This window comes from Ailuropoda melanoleuca, chromosome 17, assembly GCF_002007445.2.
Source record: "Ailuropoda melanoleuca isolate Jingjing chromosome 17, ASM200744v2, whole genome shotgun sequence".
NCBI lineage: Eukaryota > Metazoa > Chordata > Mammalia > Carnivora > Ursidae > Ailuropoda > Ailuropoda melanoleuca.
In genome coordinates, this window is record NC_048234.1 from 40191161 (window position 1) to 40211938 (window position 20778).

The 20778-nt window shown below is 42.9% G+C and overlaps 1 protein-coding gene across 17 annotated transcripts in view; it reads left to right on the plus strand.

The window, feature by feature from the left end:
• Positions 1 to 20778, plus strand: part of AOPEP (aminopeptidase O (putative)) — a 324976-nt gene that overhangs the window by 250600 nt on the left and 53598 nt on the right. For 10 of the 17 annotated variants that reach the window (XR_004621807.1, XR_004621811.1, XM_034647316.1 and 7 more), the window contains 2 exons: positions 92 to 154; positions 566 to 640. Coding sequence is in view for 9 of the 17 variants with exons in the window: in XM_034647316.1 (XP_034503207.1) it covers positions 92 to 154; positions 566 to 640 (138 nt within the window). In the remaining 8 variants the exon portion in view is untranslated. The other 7 variants (XR_004621808.1, XR_004621810.1, XR_004621812.1 and 4 more) reach the window with 5 other exon arrangements.

Consider the following 20778-nt stretch of genomic DNA (forward strand, 5'->3'; position numbering starts at 1 on the left):
AGTGGGTCGGCGCGCCGAGTTGGTGGGGTGCGGGGGAGGGAGGTTGGGGCGGCTCCCGGGGTAAACTTGACTCTTTCCCCTTCCCCCGCAGCCTCTGCAGAGCGAGCGCCCGGCCGGGGCGGAGTGCGGGCTCGCGCGGCAAGTGAGCGCCGAGGTGAGTGCGGGAGGCGCGCTCCCTGCGCTCCCCTCCCTGGGGCGGTGGGTCCGGCGCCGCATCCCCACCGCCGACTCCCCGCGGCGCCGAAGCGCGACAGCGGTGGGTAAGATGGCCCCTTTTGGGGGCTTCGGCGCGCACCGGCGCGGGGGTGGCCGACCGGGCCCGTGACCAGAGGGAGCCGCCCGGGCGAAGGTCACGGCCTCGGCACGCTGCACGCCGCACGCCCGCGCGTCTCCTGGGCCCCCGGCGCTGAGGCCACCCGGCGGGCCCGGAAGGTGCCTGTGGCTTCCCCAGGTGAAGCCTGGAAGGCAGCGTCGCGAGGCGGTCGATCGTTTCTTTCTCGCGCAGAGGGACGGCCCTCACGACCCGTCGTCGTGTTTAAATTGCTCTGTGGTTTTTGAACTTCAGGTCGAGAAATGGATTCGAGTGAACCGGAGACCCCGAAAACGGAAACGAAGGGAGGCTGAAGAAGTGTTTGAAAAGGTAGGGTCCCCGAAACAGAGCACTGGGCGGAGTTCTTGAGAAATCTCCCCGACTGCCCCGGAGGACTTGGTCATAACAATAGAGTAGCATTCTTTAAGTTTTAATTGAATGTACAGTACGCCGTATATTAACATGGAAGGTTATGCAGAAATATTGGTTGATAATGCTAATAATCATGGACATACTATATTCTCAGCAAGTAAGAGAATGACTCGGGTTGGAGATATGCTTCATGCTCATTAAATAGAGCAGTTGGACGGAAGCGGGTTCCATTATTATATTAGACCCGTTAGTAGTTGTTACGGCAGTTGTTAAGGTACCTCTACAAAGCGGGGGGGGGGGGTTCTGAATAAATTGCCCGAAATATCAGGTTTCTCTGTTTGGTTGTGATAGATACAGTAGCACACTCACTCATTTAGCCTTTAGACTTTAGAGTAATCTTAAAAATGGAGGGAGATGAAAGAAGTGGATTTCTTTTGAAACACTAGGAGGGATTTTATTTACTGTAAAGCAAATGAGAATTTTTCTAAATTTAGAATTTCATTATGTTACTTTGCAGAAGTTTGGACTACCTATTTTCTCCTGAAATTGTGTTAAATTAAAACTTGATTTGTCATTGTAATAAATGTTATGAAGTAAGGTAAGTAGTGTGTTGTTTTCTGAATAATGCTTTACCAACATTTCAGCAGATATGAGTTGTGTTGCGTTTACTTAATTACTGTACTGTTTTTTGATTCTTGATAGCACCAGGGGATTAAAATAGATGTGTGTTGTTTTTCTGCTGCTAGAATGTATGATGAATCACTCCTGATTCTGAAGCCAAATTCTTGCTGATAGCATTGCTGCCAACTTCTCTGATGTGTTGCCTTAGTATGGGCATTGCGGCGTCCGAGAATGTGCACAAAGCACATCATAATGAAGGTGATTGCAGAGTTTCAGAGTGCATGTAAGGATACGAAGGACAGCTTCTAAGAGAATTGGGGAAAGAACTAGCCTAGGATCCTGGTCCTTTGTAGGGAGATAGTCAGTGCATGAAACGTGGTACCCCAGCCCTGATGTTTTTAAACAGAGTCATGTCTATCACTTGAGTTAAAAAGTAATAGAAAAAGGTTTCATTTTGAATAGACTTGAGTCTTCTGACCATACCTCGGCATGGTATGGTAGGCTCTGTTTGTTTAACTTTCATGCTCCAGGTGTTTTAAAAAATGTCTGTGAGGTGATGAATGAGATAATAAAATGTCCAAAGAAGGAAAAAGTTTTATGGCTTGCTTAGTATGTCAAAGAATATTTTCCGGCTATTATTTTTTTTAAGCCAAAAAGACGATTGCCCAAATGCACAGTATGTCACGCGGGAATGAAGGGAAGTCGTTACCTTTGTGGATTAGTAGGCACCATCACTCCCAAAATCTGAGCTTGAAGTAACCGCACGTGTGATACCCATAATCTGACCATTGCCTTCTGAGAATGAGAAGGAGGAGACTGAGGATTTCACCTCCCAAGAAAATGGGGTTCTTGCTGAGCCTTTCTCCTCGGTAGAGGCTGTGTATCAGAGCTTACGAACAGGGCACATGTTTGACTTCTCTTCTTAGAAAATGTGGGCAGCAGTTTTAGAGAGGATACAGAAATAAAGTAGATTGGGACCAACAAGCTGAACTTCCTTTCAAGGAGTGAAGCTTCAAGCTGACTAGCTTTGAGGGAGGAGGTGGAAAGGGCCAGAAGATGGGAAATTTCAGAGTTGGATCAGAGAATATTAATTACCAGTGTGTCCAGTCTTTCTTCCTGGCTCTGCACAGCAGCCAAGCCCTTTGCCCACTGTTTTGCCTCTGTTGCACCCAGGAGGGGGTTTGGAGCTCGCCGAGGTGAAGCAGAAGATATTTTCAAGGGCAGGGTGAAAGGGAGTGTGATCAGTGACCAAGGGCATTAGAGCAAGTTCTGAAAGGCACTGAAGCCACCCCGCAGCGGGTAGCCGAGGTGCCGTCCCCTGATTGCCCCAGTGTCTATTCTGAAATACAGATCGAATTCTGTGTGGTAATGAGTATTTAAACTGAGGTCATGTGTTAACCTTTTGCTACAATTTGAACCTGTTATTAGTAGGAATCTCAGTAGTCAACTCACGGTTGAGTTTCATGCATGTTTTTAAATGTCTGCCATGCCACAAGTAGAGGCTGATTAGCCAATTTCTCCTTTTTAACGCATCCACTATCTTTTTTACAACATTGAGACGAAACTGTGGTATTTTCAGCTTTTATTCATTTTCTGTTACTGTAAAATAAGAAAATGAGTTTTAGTCATTTCCTGTCAGCATAATTTTAAGTCTGCCCATTGCTTTTATTTGCCTACTTTGTTTTCTTTGCCCCACTTCTCCCGCATGCTGCCCTTCCTCCAATCCCCCAGTTTCTGTTTACATCTTTCAGGCACATGCAGGATTCAGCCCAGATGACTGAACTTGGGTAACTAGTGTGTGTTTAACCGTGGGAGGGTCGGAACATTTTTCCTCCAGTATTTACTGACTTGTGGAAAGCAGAGTTAGTTGTCTGACCTGCCTGAGGAAGGCAAACGGAGCAGTGGTGCAAGGCCTGAATCTGGAAGCGGGCAACGGGTGAGGAATTCTAGGTAGCGAATGTGATCTTACAGGAGGTATTTGTTTTCCCCCTTTAAGAAAATCACAAAGGTGCTAAGTGGTCGACCCAGTCTGATCTATGGGTTGAGTTTTTCAGTGAACTCAGAAGGGGAAGCAAAACAAACTTACCCTGTTCTCAGCTGTGGGTTAAAATAACGAATAATGAAATAAAGTAAACTGGGGTGAGTGAGAGGTACCACCCGGAGAAGTGGATTTAAAATGTTCTCCTGGCCTTTCCTGGCTCTTCTGCTTACTGTGCAAGTCATTCCTTCCCCGCTCCCCACCCACCAGGTAGCTGTGCTGTCTTTCCGTGCTGTCTTACAGGTTTTCAGCTCTCCTCTTCCTGAAGCAACATCGGTCTGCCTGACGCATCTTTTGTCTTCTCTGACATTTACTTTCATTTTATTTTTCTCTTCACATCTTCGCCCCTTTCCACTGGTGCAACTCAGTTCCTTCCTACTGGTTTCTGTTTCTTTCATTTCAAATGACAAAACTCACCTCTCTTTAGCCTCTGGTCCTCAGGTGTTTTCTCCTTACATTCTGATAGTCTGTCTTCTTCAGTATTTCACATTCCTTTCATTTAGTTTGAATAACTTGTGCAACAGAAAGGCGAGGAGAACGTGAACAACTACACAAAGAACAATCAGGGGGAATGGATCAGCCTGCTCTGCAAGGGGCAGTGAAACAATGGCGGTGGCAACAGCGAGTTGTATGTGTATTTTTAAAAATAATGTTAATAAATGTTGCTGAGTGGCTGTGGGGTTTGGAGGAGGAACATAATTTTTTTTTGGCTTTTATCTTTAACTGATTCAAAGATAAATGTAGATTATCCATCACATTCAAAGATTAAGGGATAATATACTTTTTATAAATATACACGAAATATAAAGTTTTTGAATAGTTTTTTTTTATTTTAAGGGTTAGTAATATTATAGTATAGAACAATGAATAGCATGTTGGGGAAAACATATGAATGACGTATGATTCCTTTAGAAGAAAATGCCGATTTTTAGATTCAAAAGAAGCACCTGAAATCCTATTTTATGCATACGTGATAATGTACAGAGAATACATTTTACCATACTCATTTCTGGTCATCATCAAACATATAAGATGATGTCACAAGTGTGCACTGGCAGACTTTCAAAACACTGAAAATTCAGTGATACTAAGGTTGGCTATTATTATTAACAAGCTATCCCTTTACTTGTGTTAGTTTGTTTCCAAGCTAGTGGTCTTGGCGAGGGTGAGTGTCTGGCCTGTGTTATGATTAGTCATAAGCAACGCTAGGTGCAAACGGTTTCTAACAAAAGCACCCTTTAAGGTAACCTAATTGTTCTTTCCTGCCGAAACCGGAAAAACAGTATTTTAGAGCATGAGATTGTTTAAAAATTGGGTGAAGTTTTCCTTGAAATAGTGAGCAAAACATAAAGATCTAGAAAGATGGTTGTGAAAATGTGGACTTTATATTGTTTTTAATGGCCGTTTTAGTTGGAGCCAAATGATAAATTCTGTTTTCTGAGTCTTGAGAAAACAAACGCGGGCACTATTTTCTTTGTGATAATATGCTCCCTAGATTCTGGAGCATTTTCTCTCATTTTTATTTCATTTGCTCTCTCCATTCGTTTGATTCTGAATTGCAGTGATAATCTTGATATGAATAAGAATTTACAGATTTTAAAAATTGTATATAAAACCCAATTTGGTTTATGCATTTGCCACATTTATTGCTGCTTTTAAAATTTTTATATGTTCTAAGAAAATGTTTTTATTACAATTCTAATATTGAAATATTCAACATGTTAAAGGTAGGTACAAATTTTAAACTATTTAACAAAGTGCTTTACTGCTATTTGTCTTTTGTGACAAAGGTCTGTTTTATATTAAGTTTATGATTTCTGGAAAACTATTTAAAGACTAATAAAAATTATCTGGCTCTTACTTGGACCTGTAACAGCAGACGGTGACGGTGTTAGGCTTGACTCTGGAGCTGTCAGGATACAAAGCTTGGCAAAATGGCACAAGATGAATTTAGGGAGGGCTGAACCAAGGGTCGCTTCACTTTATAGGAACTACCCCACATTCAGCAAAATGGTAGGCTTCAGGCAGCCACTCTTATGCAACTGAGGCAGCATTGGTGTTGAGTGGTTTCCCAGGCATTGGTGCCCTTGCTTCTTTTCGAAAATGCTCTTGCCCTGTGAGAATTCATAACTAGTCTACATTTATATAGCTGTAATCTCTTACAATAGCTTCATTGATACTTGATCTCCATAGAAAAGCTTTATGGGTTCTAATGAGTCACTGCTCTTGAGGCACCAGCCCGCCCTCCCTATCTGTGAGTGGCTTTGTGTCCTGTGTTGTACTGATTGTGCCTTTGGATGACAACTTACTTGAGTGATGGGGAGAGGCAGAGTAATTTATTAAAAGTAATTACAAAGAAACCAAACAAAAAGAGTGATTACAGCGCTGTTAATATGCAATTCGTTATGTTATTGCTGCAATATTTAGAACTACGTCTTATTTGTGGGTCTCCCTTTTTTCCTTGTAAATCTCTAGCAGATACATTATTTATTAAATTCTCTGTACCCAGGTCTCAAGTTAGATCCGGTTTCACAAGATCTTGGCTTTTTCGGACCCCCCCCCAAACCTGGACCAAGGAAGAATTGCTGATAAAATGTATTTTTGGTAGCCTCAGGAAGGAAGTCTGGTCTGTATGATTTTATACCATTAAATGTTCATCTGTTCTGTAGGTTTATTTTTTTAAGAATCTGCAGTTTATAAAAAATATTCTCAGAATTCTGAGTGTACTGAAATCCCTTCCATTTTCCACTAGCACAATGGAGAAAATTAAAGTATAGACATCCACTTACCCTCACGCACTTATTCACGTATTTTAAAAAGAATCTGTGAATGGAACTATTAATATAATAATAGCTGACACTTGTCATGTGTCAAGCACTGTTCTAAGTGCTTTGCATGTATCCGCTCATGTAAATGCACCATTAACGTAGTGCTGCAGACCAGCAGTATGCTGTGAGGGTGTCGTAGACGGGGCAGACGCTCTCAAAGTAGGTGAGGCCTAAACAAATCAAATAACTGCTGCAGAAAAGAACGCTTTGGGCAAGATTTAAAAAAAGTTTTTTTTAACCCAAGCCATTGACAGCCCTAGACCACCAGCATAAAGCATACATTTCTAAATGAGGAAAATCCCAACCAGCGAGTATTTTGAAAACACTTGAAAGTGTGCAGATAATTACACTGTTGTTGATTTTAGCAGATTCGATGCCAGCAGCCAGCAGCTCTTCTATGCCGTGAAAGATGAAAGCCATTTTAATATAAAACATGAGTTTGGCTGGAAAGGGGAGGCAGGCAGAGAACAATTTCATGACTTTTTAGTTACTTTTATAGGAAGCATTAGTTACGTTCCTGTGATAGAATGCTTTACTTGGCAATTATTCTCATCTGAGGCATTTTAATGACTGCTGCTTTGTGCCTGGTATCATCTGGCACTAATAAGATGCGTTATGTTAGTAGCACCTACCAGTGTCAGCGTAGTTTAGGGCCTGTTACAGTTTCCATTCATCTTCTCTTCTAGGAGGCAGACACTATACCTTTAATTATATCCAGCCTGTATTTCATTTGTATTTCTGGGTCTCTGCACACAGCAAAAATGACACTCAAGCCTCCTAGCTCCACCACTTAGAGAAGGGCCTGACCACACGCAGCCTTGAAAAATATTTGCCGAATGAATTAGATGAATGAATCCTGCTCACAGCTCTTACCTTATTGAGCCATACCTGGCTGTTACGTTTTTAAGAAATTGTAACGTCCCAGTTTTTATTTAATCATTTTGTTCTTTAATGACAGCAGTTTTCATGAAAGCACGTTTGGTAGAGCTGTCCTGGTTGTCGGTGGTCATCTTGTTCATGCCTTCTTGAAAGAGAGCTCAGAGCCGGGAAGGCCTGACCCTGGTCCCAACTCTGCCACCTAGTTGCGTGCTCCTTGAGTTTGTCACTTGACTTTTGCTTTCATCTGGAAATCCTTTCATGTCACAGGCCAGTTAAGCCAATGTACATTAATTATAAAATCAATGAGTATGTTTGGCCTTGATTCTTTCATATAGTTTTATGGTGTATTTTTTTCTTTTGTCCATTTTTGGTATTTAGAAGGCTTGGATTTTTATCCTAATGGTTACTTTGACATAATAGTACATTTTGGTCTCTTCATTTTTTTCCCCTCTTATCTATTGATTTCCTGCTGTGAGCAGTAGTAAAATTAGATATTAACCTTTTTTTGCCCCTTCTCTCTTTATTTTCTATCATGTGAATTGAAGTATTGTCTTTTTGCTTCCAGATAAATGCCTTTAACATGGTCAACAAGCTGATTGTATTGTTTATCTATATTCTTCCCATTTCTTCCCTTTTTGTTAGATTTATGTCAGAGTATGTAGACGTTGTATACTTAACCTACCGTATGTTTTATAAAATCACATAATTTTAATTCTGCAAGTAAATCTGTAATGTTCATCAGCTGCCTGCATACAGCTGATCTCAGGGACTTTGGTTTTTTAAGCTAGTTCTAGAGTGGATTTCTCAGGAAGAGTGTGGGGCATCTATATTTCCTGAGTTCTTGCATGTTTGTAAGTTTGTGCTCTTTCACCGTGAAGGTCAGTTCAACTAGATATGAAATTCTTGATTCATGTTTTCTTTGTTTAGGTATCTTGAGTATGTTACTCCATTGTCTTGCTGCCGGTTTCATTTCTTTCCCTCAGAGTGATCTGGTCTTTTCTCCTGGACACCCAGATTTTTTTTTTCTTTAAATTCCAAAAATGTTACTTGAATGTGTCTCATTGTGGGTTAGTTTTCCTAGTTGTTAATTGGCTTTTGAGCTTTATTTTGCTCATTTGTAAAATGAGAATAATGCTAACCTTTTTTACTGCTCAAGAGAGTGGATTTGAAGACCAACTAGGATACTGTGTATGAAGTACTTTAAATTTATTTTCCTTTCTTGTTATTCTTCAAAGTCCCATGTTGTGAGGAACTTTAAAATTTAGAGTACTTCATTTTATGGGCAGTCGGATTTGAGTTGGTTTTATATTTGTGAGAAATCTAAAGTGGGTCCTCTGAAGTCTTTTGTCTGCATCTTAACAGTATATAAACGCTCACTGATTCCATGTGATCAGCAGGCTTTCTGTGCCCGTGCATGAGAACTGCTGGCCTGAAGCAGTGGTGCTTTCTGAAAGTCTCTCATGTAGCAAACTCCTTCTCTGTTTTATTCTTCATACACTCTTGCCCGAAATAGTTTCCCACACAAAACTGGGTTTACGTGGTCATGGTTTGTGCACAGTGCAATACACAGGGAAAAAAATTAAAGGGCTCTGTTTTTCAGAAAATGCAAGCTGAAAACCCAAGTCAGTTCTAATCAGCCAGCCTGTTTTCTTAGATTTGTTGTACATAAGACCTGTGTAAGAAGCTGCTGGAAAATACCAGAGAAACAGGAGATGTCATTTCTGGCCATGGGAGATAAAACACACACATATCAAAGATCATTTACAAAGCAGCATGTGATAAGTAAATTCAAACCAGTGTGGCATAAACTAAGGACATGAGTATATGATGCATTTTACCTGAGGCTACCCTGGACTCGAGTTTCCATGCCTGCACCTTGTTTGGATAAAGCAACCCTTTACACGTGAAGCCTGGAAGTTATGGTGGGAAATTGGCTAACTGAATTAACTGAATCCATTTTAATGCTTTTACCTGATTTGTAAGCATAGATAGGGGTTTGATTGACACACATGTAAATAATGTTAACGTCTTTATTTGAATATGTGATTTTTAAAAATAAATTCGTCCATGTTTTGCAAGTAATGCTGGAACCTATCATAAAATTCTTCTGACACTAACGAATCAGGATAATTTAAAAACCCAAGGCTAGAAATATAATACTGCCTATAATTCCATGTATAACACATTCCTTATTAAATTCTGTGTTTATTTGAACAATTTATTTACTGACTTCACTGCATATCCACAATGTATCAAAGCCCTGAATAAGGAGTACAGAGTACAGAAATGAATGGAAAACAGTCCTGAGAGAGTTTACAGTTGAATGTAAAACAGTATATAGAGTAGGAGACAGAATTGAATCGAACCACTGTCAGTGGTACAACAGGTGTGTATGCAGAGCAGTGTGGGTCTCTGTCAGGAAAGGGAACCTTTCACTGTGGGCTCTTTGCATTCTCTATAAGTCTTCTCCAGGATGATAGGATACAAATATTCCAGTTTATTCAACTTTTGTTATTTTGTAGAATTGAGGATACCATCATTTCAGTTCTCAAAATTCTGATTGTCTTCATGAGAACATACTGAAACTGGGAAATTAGTATTTCCCTTTGGCTCATGTGCAGTCGGAGGCCTGCAGCAAGTTCAGGCTACCTCTGGACTTGATGCATAAAGTTTTCAATCTCTTTCACTCTGTTTTTCCCCCTTTTCTTTGCATTATTAAGTTTTGGGGTTTTTCCCTTCCCTAAACATTTGGTTTTGAGGCAAAATGAGAAATGAGAATGTTTCAGAATGGGGTGGTGACTGCAAGTTCTAGAGCCCTTCAGTTTCCTCTTGTGATTTTTGAATGTTGTGTTCTATAATTCAAAAAGCATCCCACCTGTTTTCAGCAGATTTAGCATGACCCCCTTTAAAAAAAAAGTTATTAAAAAATAATTATATGCCCCTGTTATCTTTCTGAAGATGAGCGCAAATAGACTCGTCAGGTGGGCCACAAAATGACATGAGTGCATATCCAAGTCCTTTAACATTTTACATCTCTAAAATCAAGAAAGGTTTGTATTTCAGGGTGTTAAATTCTAAATCACAGGTATGTGAAGGTTCAGACTTCATATAGATGAAGCAGGAAAGCAAACTGCTTTACAGTAATTAATATCGAGGAAACTATGTAAAGTGGGAAAAGATCTTTTCATAGAAAAGGCAACAGTTCTCATTTTATGTGGCCTCATTCGTAACTGAAACCATAGAGTTAATTTTCATTTGGTGTCCAAGAAAACTTCATGATCTCCATGAGGAGCAGGAGAAGTCAAGGGAGGAACATCAGAAAGAATCTGGAAGAGAAACAGCTCTGAGTTGTGTTCATGCACAATTTGGTTTCTGAGTTTTTCTCCTTAACTTTTAGCCACGGGAGCTTTAGTTTTCAGTGTTGAAGGCACAGCTTTAACAGTGATTCCCAGTAGTAACGGTAAAGGTTGCTGAGCGCTTCCACAGACAGCAGAAGATAGCAGTTCCCATTCTCTCTTGTAGCATCTTTACTGAGTTCTATGTCCTGTATATTTTATATGCCATAAAATGCACCCATATCCAGTTTCTTGAGTTTTAAGACATGCAATTGGGCAGCCATTGCCACGGTCCAGTTTTAGAACATTTCCATCACCAGAAAATTCCCTTGTGTCCATTTGTGGTCAATCCCCATCCCTACGCCTGGCCCCAGGCAACTGCTAATATGCTTTCTGTCTTTAGAGTTTTGCCTTTTCTGGAAATTTCCTATAAATGGAAGCATACACACTTTAGTCTTTTGGACTCGGCTTCTTTCATTTATCAACCCGTTTTGCGGTTCAGCAGTATTGCACGTCTCGGTGTTTGTTCCTTTTTATGACAAGGTAGTATTCCATCGTGTGGGTGTGCTACGTTTTGTGTATCTGTTTACTGGTTGACAGACATTTGGAGTTTTTGCACATTTTTGCAGGCTTGCTATGAATAGTGTTTAACTGCCTTCGTGTGGACATACTTCTCTTGCTAGTGGTGCTTACGGTTCCCGGTTCCTGTCTCCTCATCCACACTTGGAATTGTCGCTTCTTTATTTTAGCCATTTTTGTGGGAGTTGGACCATGCTTTCTTCACTTAATGCTTTTATTTCTTGTGAGGATCTGAAAGTATCTGTGTACCCTAATGTGCTTTTGCCCTCCATTGTCTAGCTCTGGAGGCAGTAGAGCAGCCCCTGGAAAATCTGAATGTCTCGCCCAAGATTCCCGAATGAGTCACGGAGCCTGGAGTTCTCCTGCATCAGTTGGAGACTGAGCAGCCTGTTTTTGTTCTGACTCCTGGCTCCCTGTGACTCAGGCTCCTCTCTGTCCTCATAGCCTTGTTGGGTGTGGCTTTCTTTTGATCTTTGTTGAATGATCCATTCTTACCCTCTCTGGAATTTGGTCTGATGAAATGCAGTTGTTTTCTGCTGAGAAACAGTGTCTTGGAGAGGTGCTCCTCGGGTCTGGCTCCCAAAGTGGTCCCTGTTTACTGTGTCACCACTTGTCATCCTGTCGCAGGGGGCTTTGTGGGAGTTAGGTGAGGTGACTTACCTAAGACAGCTGGCCCGTACTAAATATTTAATACATTTTACAGCTCCTCTTCAGACGCCTGTGAAAGTCCGATGACCTTCTGATGTGGATAGGGGACATCAGTCCTTTGGGCTTTTCTTCTCTGTGATCATCGTGACAGGAAAACATTCTTAAATTTATTTACTGATTAAAAAAAAAATCCAGCCGTGGTTTCTTACTGTTCTTTAGCTGGCAACAAATGTGGAGTAGTGCTTTTGCAGGGTTCTGTGTTTCCCCCTTCTCTTCTGGCTTTACTCTAGAAGACTCGTCCTTTTTCTCAGAGCTGCTGTGGCATCTCATTGGCCTCTCTCTTCAGTTTGTCCAGACTGGAAGCTCTCAAAGTGCTCTTCTGGCTGTAAGATCTGTAGTCTAGCAAAGCTCCATTTTAGATCAGTCTGTAGTCAGTTCTTACTCTCAGTATGGCATTGCTTTTGCACCTTCAGGCCAAACTATTTTGATGCGAAGTTCCTTTGAAGGCTGGTGGAGCTTATACAAATGCCCAGCTAATGAAAGGCACTTAATATGGGGCACATCTTGTCCTCCATGGTCACTTTGCAGGACATGTCTGGTTGAAGGGGAGGTTCCAGTTGCCTCTGTTGCCTTTCACTAGACAGGGCTGCAGTGTTTCATTTATTTCAGGACAAAAAGTGAATTCTAGTACAGGTAGTTTGTCTGTGAAATGATTATTTTCTCTGAAGTGATTCTTAGTCATGTTGAGTTTCTAAATGTTAAAGGGAACATGGGGGGTGCGCCTGGGTGGTGCAGTCAGTTAAGCGTCCTGACTCTTGATTTTGGCTCAGGTCATGATCTCGGGGTCGTGGGCTTGGAGCCCTGTGTTGGGCTCTGTACTGAGTGTGGAGCCTGCCCCCCACACCCCCATGCTTGCTCTCTCCCTCTCAAAAATAAGTGAATGATAAAGGGAACGTGGCTTGTAGATGTATGAAAATCTCGTCTTGGTCTTATGCTGCCGCACAGAAGGTGAGGAGGAGCTAAAGGTCGAGAACCTCATAACATAGAACCACCACCACCAAGGAGCTGTGTGAAATCACTGCTGAAGTTACACGTCCAGCGCCTGGACAAGTGGCCTAGTGACTGTGATGGTAAGAAAACTGCTTGAGGTCCTGAACACTTGAGTGTGCTGGACCACAAGAGAGGAACTGAGCGGGGAAAATGTCACATGGCAAGTTGAACAGCTCAGGTTTCAGTTTAGTGGTTTCTTTGGGAGGTTGTATGGGACCGAGCTGTTAAACTCAGGAGACCCTACAGCTTTCTCAAGGCCGGCCTTTCTCTTACATGTGAGAACATGGAGGCCCCAAGAAGCTTTGGGTTCCAGGCTGGAGTGCTAGCTTGCGACCAGAGCCCAGGTACGTCCTCCCCACTGCCTTTTTTTTTGCTCTTTTCAGCTGGGCAGTTCCACAAAGCAGGGTGCGGAGGCAGAATAGCCTCGGGTTCCAGGTGAGAAGACACAGGTCGCACTGGTCTGTGTTACGGTGTAGGGCGTGAACACCTGAGGGAGGCCCGGAAAGAAGGTCTGGGAGACTTAGGATGTCCCTACAAGGTCATCCCTTGTCACCTAGGAACACATGCAGAGTGAGGGCCTTTTCCCAGTGGATGGAGGCTTGGTGAGGCACGGACTGCATCAGATTTTGAGGGCTCACTCACTTCTGAGCACAGAGAAAGACGTCATGGTGAGGCAGCTGGGTGTCCGCAAGGGTTGATGTGAAGTTTTGCTTTTCATGTTAAGTTAGTGAATCTTACAAGGCACAGTTTATTTGAAGTTTTTGTGATTCTTATCACAGTCTAAGCAAGTACAACATGAAAATGTTGTGGTGGTAGTTTTTCAGCCACATGCGAGTGTGACCAGATAACTGGTCATTTTATTTTGGAATGCAGCGAAGGTAGACTCACAAATGCCTTTTCTTCAGTCTGTGCAGGTATCTTTATGGTCATGTTACTTATTCTGAAATGCAAGGCTGCTTTCCATGTTGACACATACTCCTGCCTTGCTGTATTGCAAATTTAGAGTTAGATTTTTCAGTCTCTCTCACTTGGCTTACAGGCCAGATCAAACCACCTCCACCCCCAAAAGCAGTATTGATAAAACTAATGCTGAACTTGGATTATGAAAGATTTAGTTCCCAGAACTTGCTGTACTGTTGTCCGGGTGAGTAGGAATATTCTGGTTTAGGGAAAAAAACTGCTTGTATTTCATCTGCAACACAGCTAGTCGATACAGAAGGATGGTGGCCCACGTGTGCAGGTGAAACGGGAACGGAGGTGCTGAGCTGCTTCAGACTTGCAGAAGGCGCCCCCCACCCTCTCCCAGCGAAATGAAAGGGGCTAGAAAGAAGGCACAGGATGATACCCTGTGTTGCTCATCGGGCCTACTTCGGGTCTTCACTAGAGATTAAAGCACCGACTTGGTCAGCAGTAGCATTACCCAACCTTAGAGCAGCGGATTATCATAAGACAAATCTAAATGATGCTGAACTGTCTTCCCACAAAGGATTCCTGTCGTAGCAGCATGCACGTATTACTTGGGTGGTGTGTGTGCAAACGTACACACACACGTGTACCGGTTCCATCGGCCTCTGACCTGCAAACAGGGGAGGTGAGGGGCGAGACCTGCTGTTGTGACCACTGTCTCCCGTCTCAGAGGGAAACTGCAGGCACTATTTCCAGAGCTGGCGCTGTTTGCCTCAGACTCTGACTCACACTCCTAGAGAACTCCCCTGCGTGTAATGCAAAGTCATTGTCATCATGAGCCATCCTAGGGAGAGGTTCAGTGGAAAAAGTGAAGGTGGAGCAGACCAGGCTCTGGAACAGGAGATAGCATTTTTGTTTGGTTTTGCATCCTGATGGAGTTCGGGGTAACAGAGAGAGGAAATCTGACTTGTTGCTGCAGGACTCCTCTTGTGTTCACATTCTTAAAGCAGAATGAGTAGAGGAGAGTAAAATAATCCTGTGATTGTTGTAGATTTTGAACACGTATTCATAATTTCTCAGTTTTTAATTGTTCACGTCAAACCTATTTTATGATCGTGCGCTGTTACAGTGAAGCGAGGGGATATGTTATAAATATATGTGAACTTTAGTGTTCTAATTACTTGTCTTCAGAATGATCTTCCAGTAATTGGGACGATGAGGTACATCATTTACGTGAGGCGTAAGAATAAAGAAGTTATCTCTGTGCTATTCTTGGTGGGACTTTTTCCTGTGAAAAACTGTTTCTAGCATATCTGGAAACACTTCCTCATTTATGTAAAAGACCGTTCATTATAGTAAATCTTAATATCAAAAATAATTAAAAATTGGGGCGCCTGGGTAGCCCAGTCAGTTAAGCATCTGACTCTTGGTTTCGGCCCAGGTCGTGATCTCAGGGTTGTGAGATCGAGCCCCACATTGGACTCCACATTCAGCAGGAAGCCTGCTTGGGATTTTCCCTTTCCCTCTGCCCCTGCCGCTCGTTCTCTTTCTCTCTCTCTTTCTTTAATAAATAAGTCTTTTTAAAAAAATTGAAAATTAAAATAAAGTAGCTGTTGTAACAACAGCTCAGTAGAAAGAGTTCATGTGTCAAGAGCATTTATTTCTGAAGCAGTTTTTTTGACTCTAGTTTTCTTAGCAAGAAAAATGTTAGTCTGTTGTGGATGGACACTTTTTTTCTTTTCTCCAGAACGTGTGTGATTTCCATTAACTTCTTTCTCCACCAAACTGTGGAGATGGCTGCAGCTGATGCCTGTGGGTCATGTGTGCTCCTAGAATTGGACTGAAATCGTGCTGTACATCCCCCCCCCCGCCCCCCGCTGTTGTCCTTCCAACCTGGAAATCCCATCTTATCCCTTACTAGTTTTTTTTTTTTTTTATCTTGGACAAACTAGTCTGTGGAGCCTCAGTTTCCTCATCTGCAAAATAGTTACTATAAAGCATTTAGCAAAGAGTTGCCGCTGGACCATTGCTCACTGACAGTAGTTACTAATATTATTGGTGATGGACTTCTCCAGTACCATTGTTAAAGTCATTTATCATCTGTGGTGTATTAAGAGAACAGAAGGAGCCCTGAGAAGCAATAGGCTAGGTGCAGAAATGTAGCCACAGAAGAATGGCCATGTTTGGAACATTAGCCTGGCGTCTCTGGGCCACCTGGAGTGTCCCCAGTGTGAAGACCAGGGGAGCAGCCCAGGTACTTCTCTGGCAGGTCTCAGCTCCACCTAGAGGTGCACCTCTCTGCTGAACTGACCCAGGACTCTGCTCTGTGGAGCCGCACTGCCCCAGGCAAATACTGCCTGGGGTTCTGTTGGAAGTTTCTACTAGGCTCCTCCAAGACAGTTTTAGTCGAAGTCCTCAGTAGTGGTTTTATTGATTTGGGTTGAGGTCTTTTTTTTTTTATAATAATATTTTTTTATTATGTTAGTCACCATACAATACATCCCTGGTTTTTGATGTAAAATTCGATGATTCATTAGTCGTGTATGGGTTGAGGTCTTAATTAAAGTCATCTCAATTGGCAAAAGGTCTGGCCGGACAGAAATAAAGTGCTTGCTAGTATCTGAGCACTGTAGAATTCCAGGAAGTTTTCAGAAACAAGTGTTGAGATATCCCCACCCCCCAGCAGCTATAGAGGTCTGAGTTTACAAAAACTATTATTTTTATGTAGAGCTGGCTCCAAATGGTGAGTCTCCCCAGGCGCGGACTTACTAATAGAAACCCACTTAGACCCTGAAGAAATGGGCCCAGTGTTTGTCTCAAGTATGAGTAATGTATTATGCATGATTTAAAAAGGCTTCTCAGAATGTCCTTGCTTATGTAAATCAAGAATCAATATTTTTTAGAAAGAAGTTTTTATAGATAAGCCATCACATTATTTGGTAATCAGACATCATTTTCAAGTAGTTAAAAGGGTCATTGGACAAAACCCAGTGGACTGGCTTTGCTCCCTAATTGCTAAGGATTGAAACTCCACATGCCCTCTAAATTATGAACAGGCTTGACTTTTTTATGGGAAAGAAATTATTTTTTTATGTAGGTTAATTTTCATGTCAAACGTTATATTAGCCAGCTAGTTCTATCAGGTTATACAGGTTGCCGCTTTTACTCACCTGATCCGTACTTTTCCTCGGTGAAGTTTATTTTAGATAGAGATAAAAGAATGAGAGAGAAAGTAGGTTTGGAACGAGGGGAATGAATCATGAGAAAACACTGCTGGTCCCTTTCATTCGACCTTGGCATTCTTGGAATATTCTTACATCTGTTGACTGAGAGCGGCAGTCCGGCGGCAGGCTTGTTCACGCGAGGGGCATTGTGGGCCTCCCTGAGGAGGAGGTTACTGGAACATTCTCCTCATTTTCTCCCAAGCAGTGCCATACCTCTCCATGAGTGGTGAGAGCCACTGAAAGGATTCCATAGGCCCGGGGAGGGGGGTGCCCTTCAGCGGAAAGCTGCAACAGTGTGCAGACGTGCATCTGTGTGACCCTGTGTGAGTGTCGACTGCCCCAGAGATGGTGTGTTTCTACACTCTGGGCCAGGCAGGGGGGCCGCCATGCCAGTGGAGCTTGTTGGCCAGTTTTGTCTGCCAGTGTGTCTCTGAGTGCAGGGAGAATGCTGGTAGGGAGAACAGTTTTATTGCTTCTGAAAATAGAGGAAATACTCAAGAGTCCTGGGAGAGGGGAGGATAAATATAGCATTTCCGTTTTCCTGCCCATTCTACTGTTTTCCACAGCATTTCATCTTTCATGAGATGGATTTTTATCCTGCCAACTTCAACAGAAAATAATTGCATACCGTTTCTATCAGATTGGCCCTCTTATCATTTCGTGTACTTATTATTTTTTTTTTCCTGTTCAGAAGCTTTTGTACAGGGACCTATAAGGTGGTCCTAAGATGCTTGTCTTGTAGGCATGGCGCGTGTGCCACGGCTTCCAGCGGGCCTCCTGTGAGTAGATGGCAGGGGCAGTCTTGGCTGTGGGTGGTCAGAAGATTCCAGATACTGACTCTCTTGTCCTTGCTCTTATTTCTTCCATAACCCATGTCCTAGAGGGCCGTTCCATGTGTTTTGTCACCCTCTTCCATCCGTGGGCACTGTCAGCCCACAGCGCTCTGACATGTCCCCAGAGCCTGGTCTTTGTGCCCAGGAGCGGTGCCAGATACCATCCAGTCTATTGTCCTGCTGAGGAGGGGTCCGTCATGAGTCTGCAGGGCAGAGCTAGCACGCCGGCTGTAAGGCCCTGCCAGCTGAGTAAAGCAGAGAGTTTATTTAGTAGGTGCTCGGCAGCAGTGGACTCAGTCGGAGATGGGAGGGGAGGGCAAGACAGGTCGTCTTAGGGCATCGTACACGGTGTGCCTGTTTACCAGACTGAGGTTTCTCATTATGTAAAATTATTAAGTTAATACCGATTTTAACAAATACAACCAGACTTTGAGGTTTGGGAAGTAAGTGGCTTGTGTTAGATTTTCAGCACATGAACTGAGTATGATCGTTTCCCTGGTTTCTCATCTCTTGATTGTTCGGAGTATCCATTAGCATGCTTAGCCTAGTGCCTGGCCTAGGTTTGCCCATGACAAAGGTCCTATGTTCATAGGGCAGTGGACTCTGCATTCCCAGGCCCCATCACTGCCCCCGCCGGCAGTGTGCAGTAATAAGTAAGCTACTCGTGGTTACCAGCTAATAGGGCCGTGACCCGGTTTGAACTCCGTAATGAGGAAAGAGCAGATTTATTTGCTCCCCCTGTGAGCCTCCCTTCCTCCCCCCACCATGTTCCTTTATTATCTTTAAGAGGAAATTGAATAGCAAAATTCTGCATTCTCATAATGTTAATGGCCTGATGTCATCTTTTCCAGTGTGGAGTCAAGAAAGAGGGACAACCAAAACACAGATTTAACATTTCGTAGCTGCCCAGGGCTTCAGCTGGAGGCTCTGTGTATGTATGTGTTATGTATGTTTTTAACAGCTTATGTAAAGGGTAATGTATAGAGTATAAAATTCAGTGTACAATTCATTGGTTTCTAATACATTTGCCAAGTTGTGCAGTCGTCACCAGAATCCAGTTTTAGAACGTTTCCATCATCCCTGAAAGATGCTTGGCGCCCATCAGCAGTGACTCCCTGTTTCCCCTGCCCCTCCTGCAGCCGGGGGCGACCCGTACCCTCCTTTCTCTTTCTATAGATTGGCCTTTTCTGGACATTTCGTATCAGTGGAATCGTACGATATATGGTCTTGTGCCTTCTTTCACTTAGCATACCGTTGGGGGGTTCATCCATGTTGTAGCATGTATCAGTAGTTTGTTCCTTTTTATTCCTGAGCGGTATTCCATTGTATGGATGTACCACAGTTTGTCTGTTTACCAGTCGATAGACATTTGGGTTGTTTCCAATTTGGGGCTGTCGTGGAGGATGCTGCTGTAAAGACCCACCAAGTTTTTGTGTGGACGTGTGTTTTCATTTCTTCTGGCTAGGCACCTAGGAGTCTTAACAATGAACTTATTTATGTGTAACTTACTAAGAAACTACCAGACCGTTTTCCAAAAAACTGTACCCTATTACATTCCCACTAGTGGTGCACGAGGGTTCTAGTTTCTCCACACCCTAACCACAAGCTGTATTTAAGGAATAACCTTAACCTTTGACTTTTATTTGATACTCTTACGCACAAAAGAAAGGTAGAAACTGTTTTAGGTTTTTTTGCATTTTTTCAAGCATCGGTAGTGCATGTTAACTGAAATTGTAGTCCTCGGTACTCTGTCCTCTCTAATCTCGAATTACGTGGGGTTTTTGTAGACTTGATAAAAGTATGGAGGGTGTGTGTGTGTGATGGTAATTGTTTCAACATTAAATTAGTTTACTTTGAGAAGGGATCTTACTTTTTGTGCTTTTCTTTTTGTTACTTTCTCTTTTGTTCCTACCAAAGGTTGTGAGTTTATATTTCTAATTATACACGTTATCTTGATAAAGAGTAGACACGTGTGGGTAGAACCATGTCTTATGGTGCTTTAAATAATCACATGGTACGTTTTCTAGTTTATAGAATTAGGTCGATTTTAAGGGTTCTTTATTAAAAATGTAAGTAGGGGGATTTGTATGAACCTGGGCTGTTCCCAAAGGCCTCACAAAAGTTGTACAGGAAGAATTTATCCCATCATTTGACGTGACAGGGATTACTGTGCACCTGCAAGACCAAGTGATAAAAGTTGCTTATTGTTTTTGTTTTTCTCAGATTTGCAGGTATGTCTTATTCTGGCAGTGAGCATATCAAATAAACATTTTTCTAACCAAGTCCTAGTTAGTCGTGACCACGCCTCCTGGGTGGTCTGTAGCTGCTCCTTACGTGCCTCAGGATGCTTGCTGCTGACCTGCTGGTCTTTTGAACAATTTGTGCTTGTCCAGGGTTGGTTTTAGCAGTGACTGGGTGAAGATAATGTTCTTCCAGGGGCGGGAGCACCTCACCTCCCAAGAGGGAAGGATGAGGGGTACCCAAGTGCCAAGTGACAGAAATGCGCAGGAGAGAGACAGCGGCAGAGATGTTCTCATCGGTTCTGAGAGCCGAGGAGACGGCCGCAGCTGAACACGGTCTGTGACGCCTGGCCTGGCCTCCGTTTCTGTTCTGACACTCCGACGTGTGGGGCTAGTTTGGTATAAAAGAGCTGACGGGGCAGAACCACTCCCATGGGGATGATGTGGGTGTCGCAGTGATGGGGGGCGCTCTTGGTCTTAGTGGGCTGAGTCTGGGAGTAGTGTACCCGCAGTGCACAACACTTCCCAGCGTGCTGAGGAATATGCAGTTTCCTGCAGTCTTTACGTGCCTCCTGGAGAGTTAGATAGGTGAGAATCCTGGGACCAGTATCAGAGCTTAGACCTGACTCTTCCATGCACGGTTTTAGTGTTTCCTGACTTCTCTAGAAGTGTGACTGCCAGGAAAATCTGGGAGGATTGTATTTTGGCTGAATTTTCCCCCACATGCTTGCCATTTCAGAAAACCTTGTCCTCAGTGGGAATGCTTTTGTGTCTGAGTAACTTACACAGCGTGCTTGAGTCAGTTTGCACGAGTAGCTGTGTGTTTATGGGGGTTCTTCAGGCCTCTGATTGTTTCGTTATGTCTTCTAGGGTCAGGCTTGTAAAGACAGAAATCCACATTAATGCATCTGGACC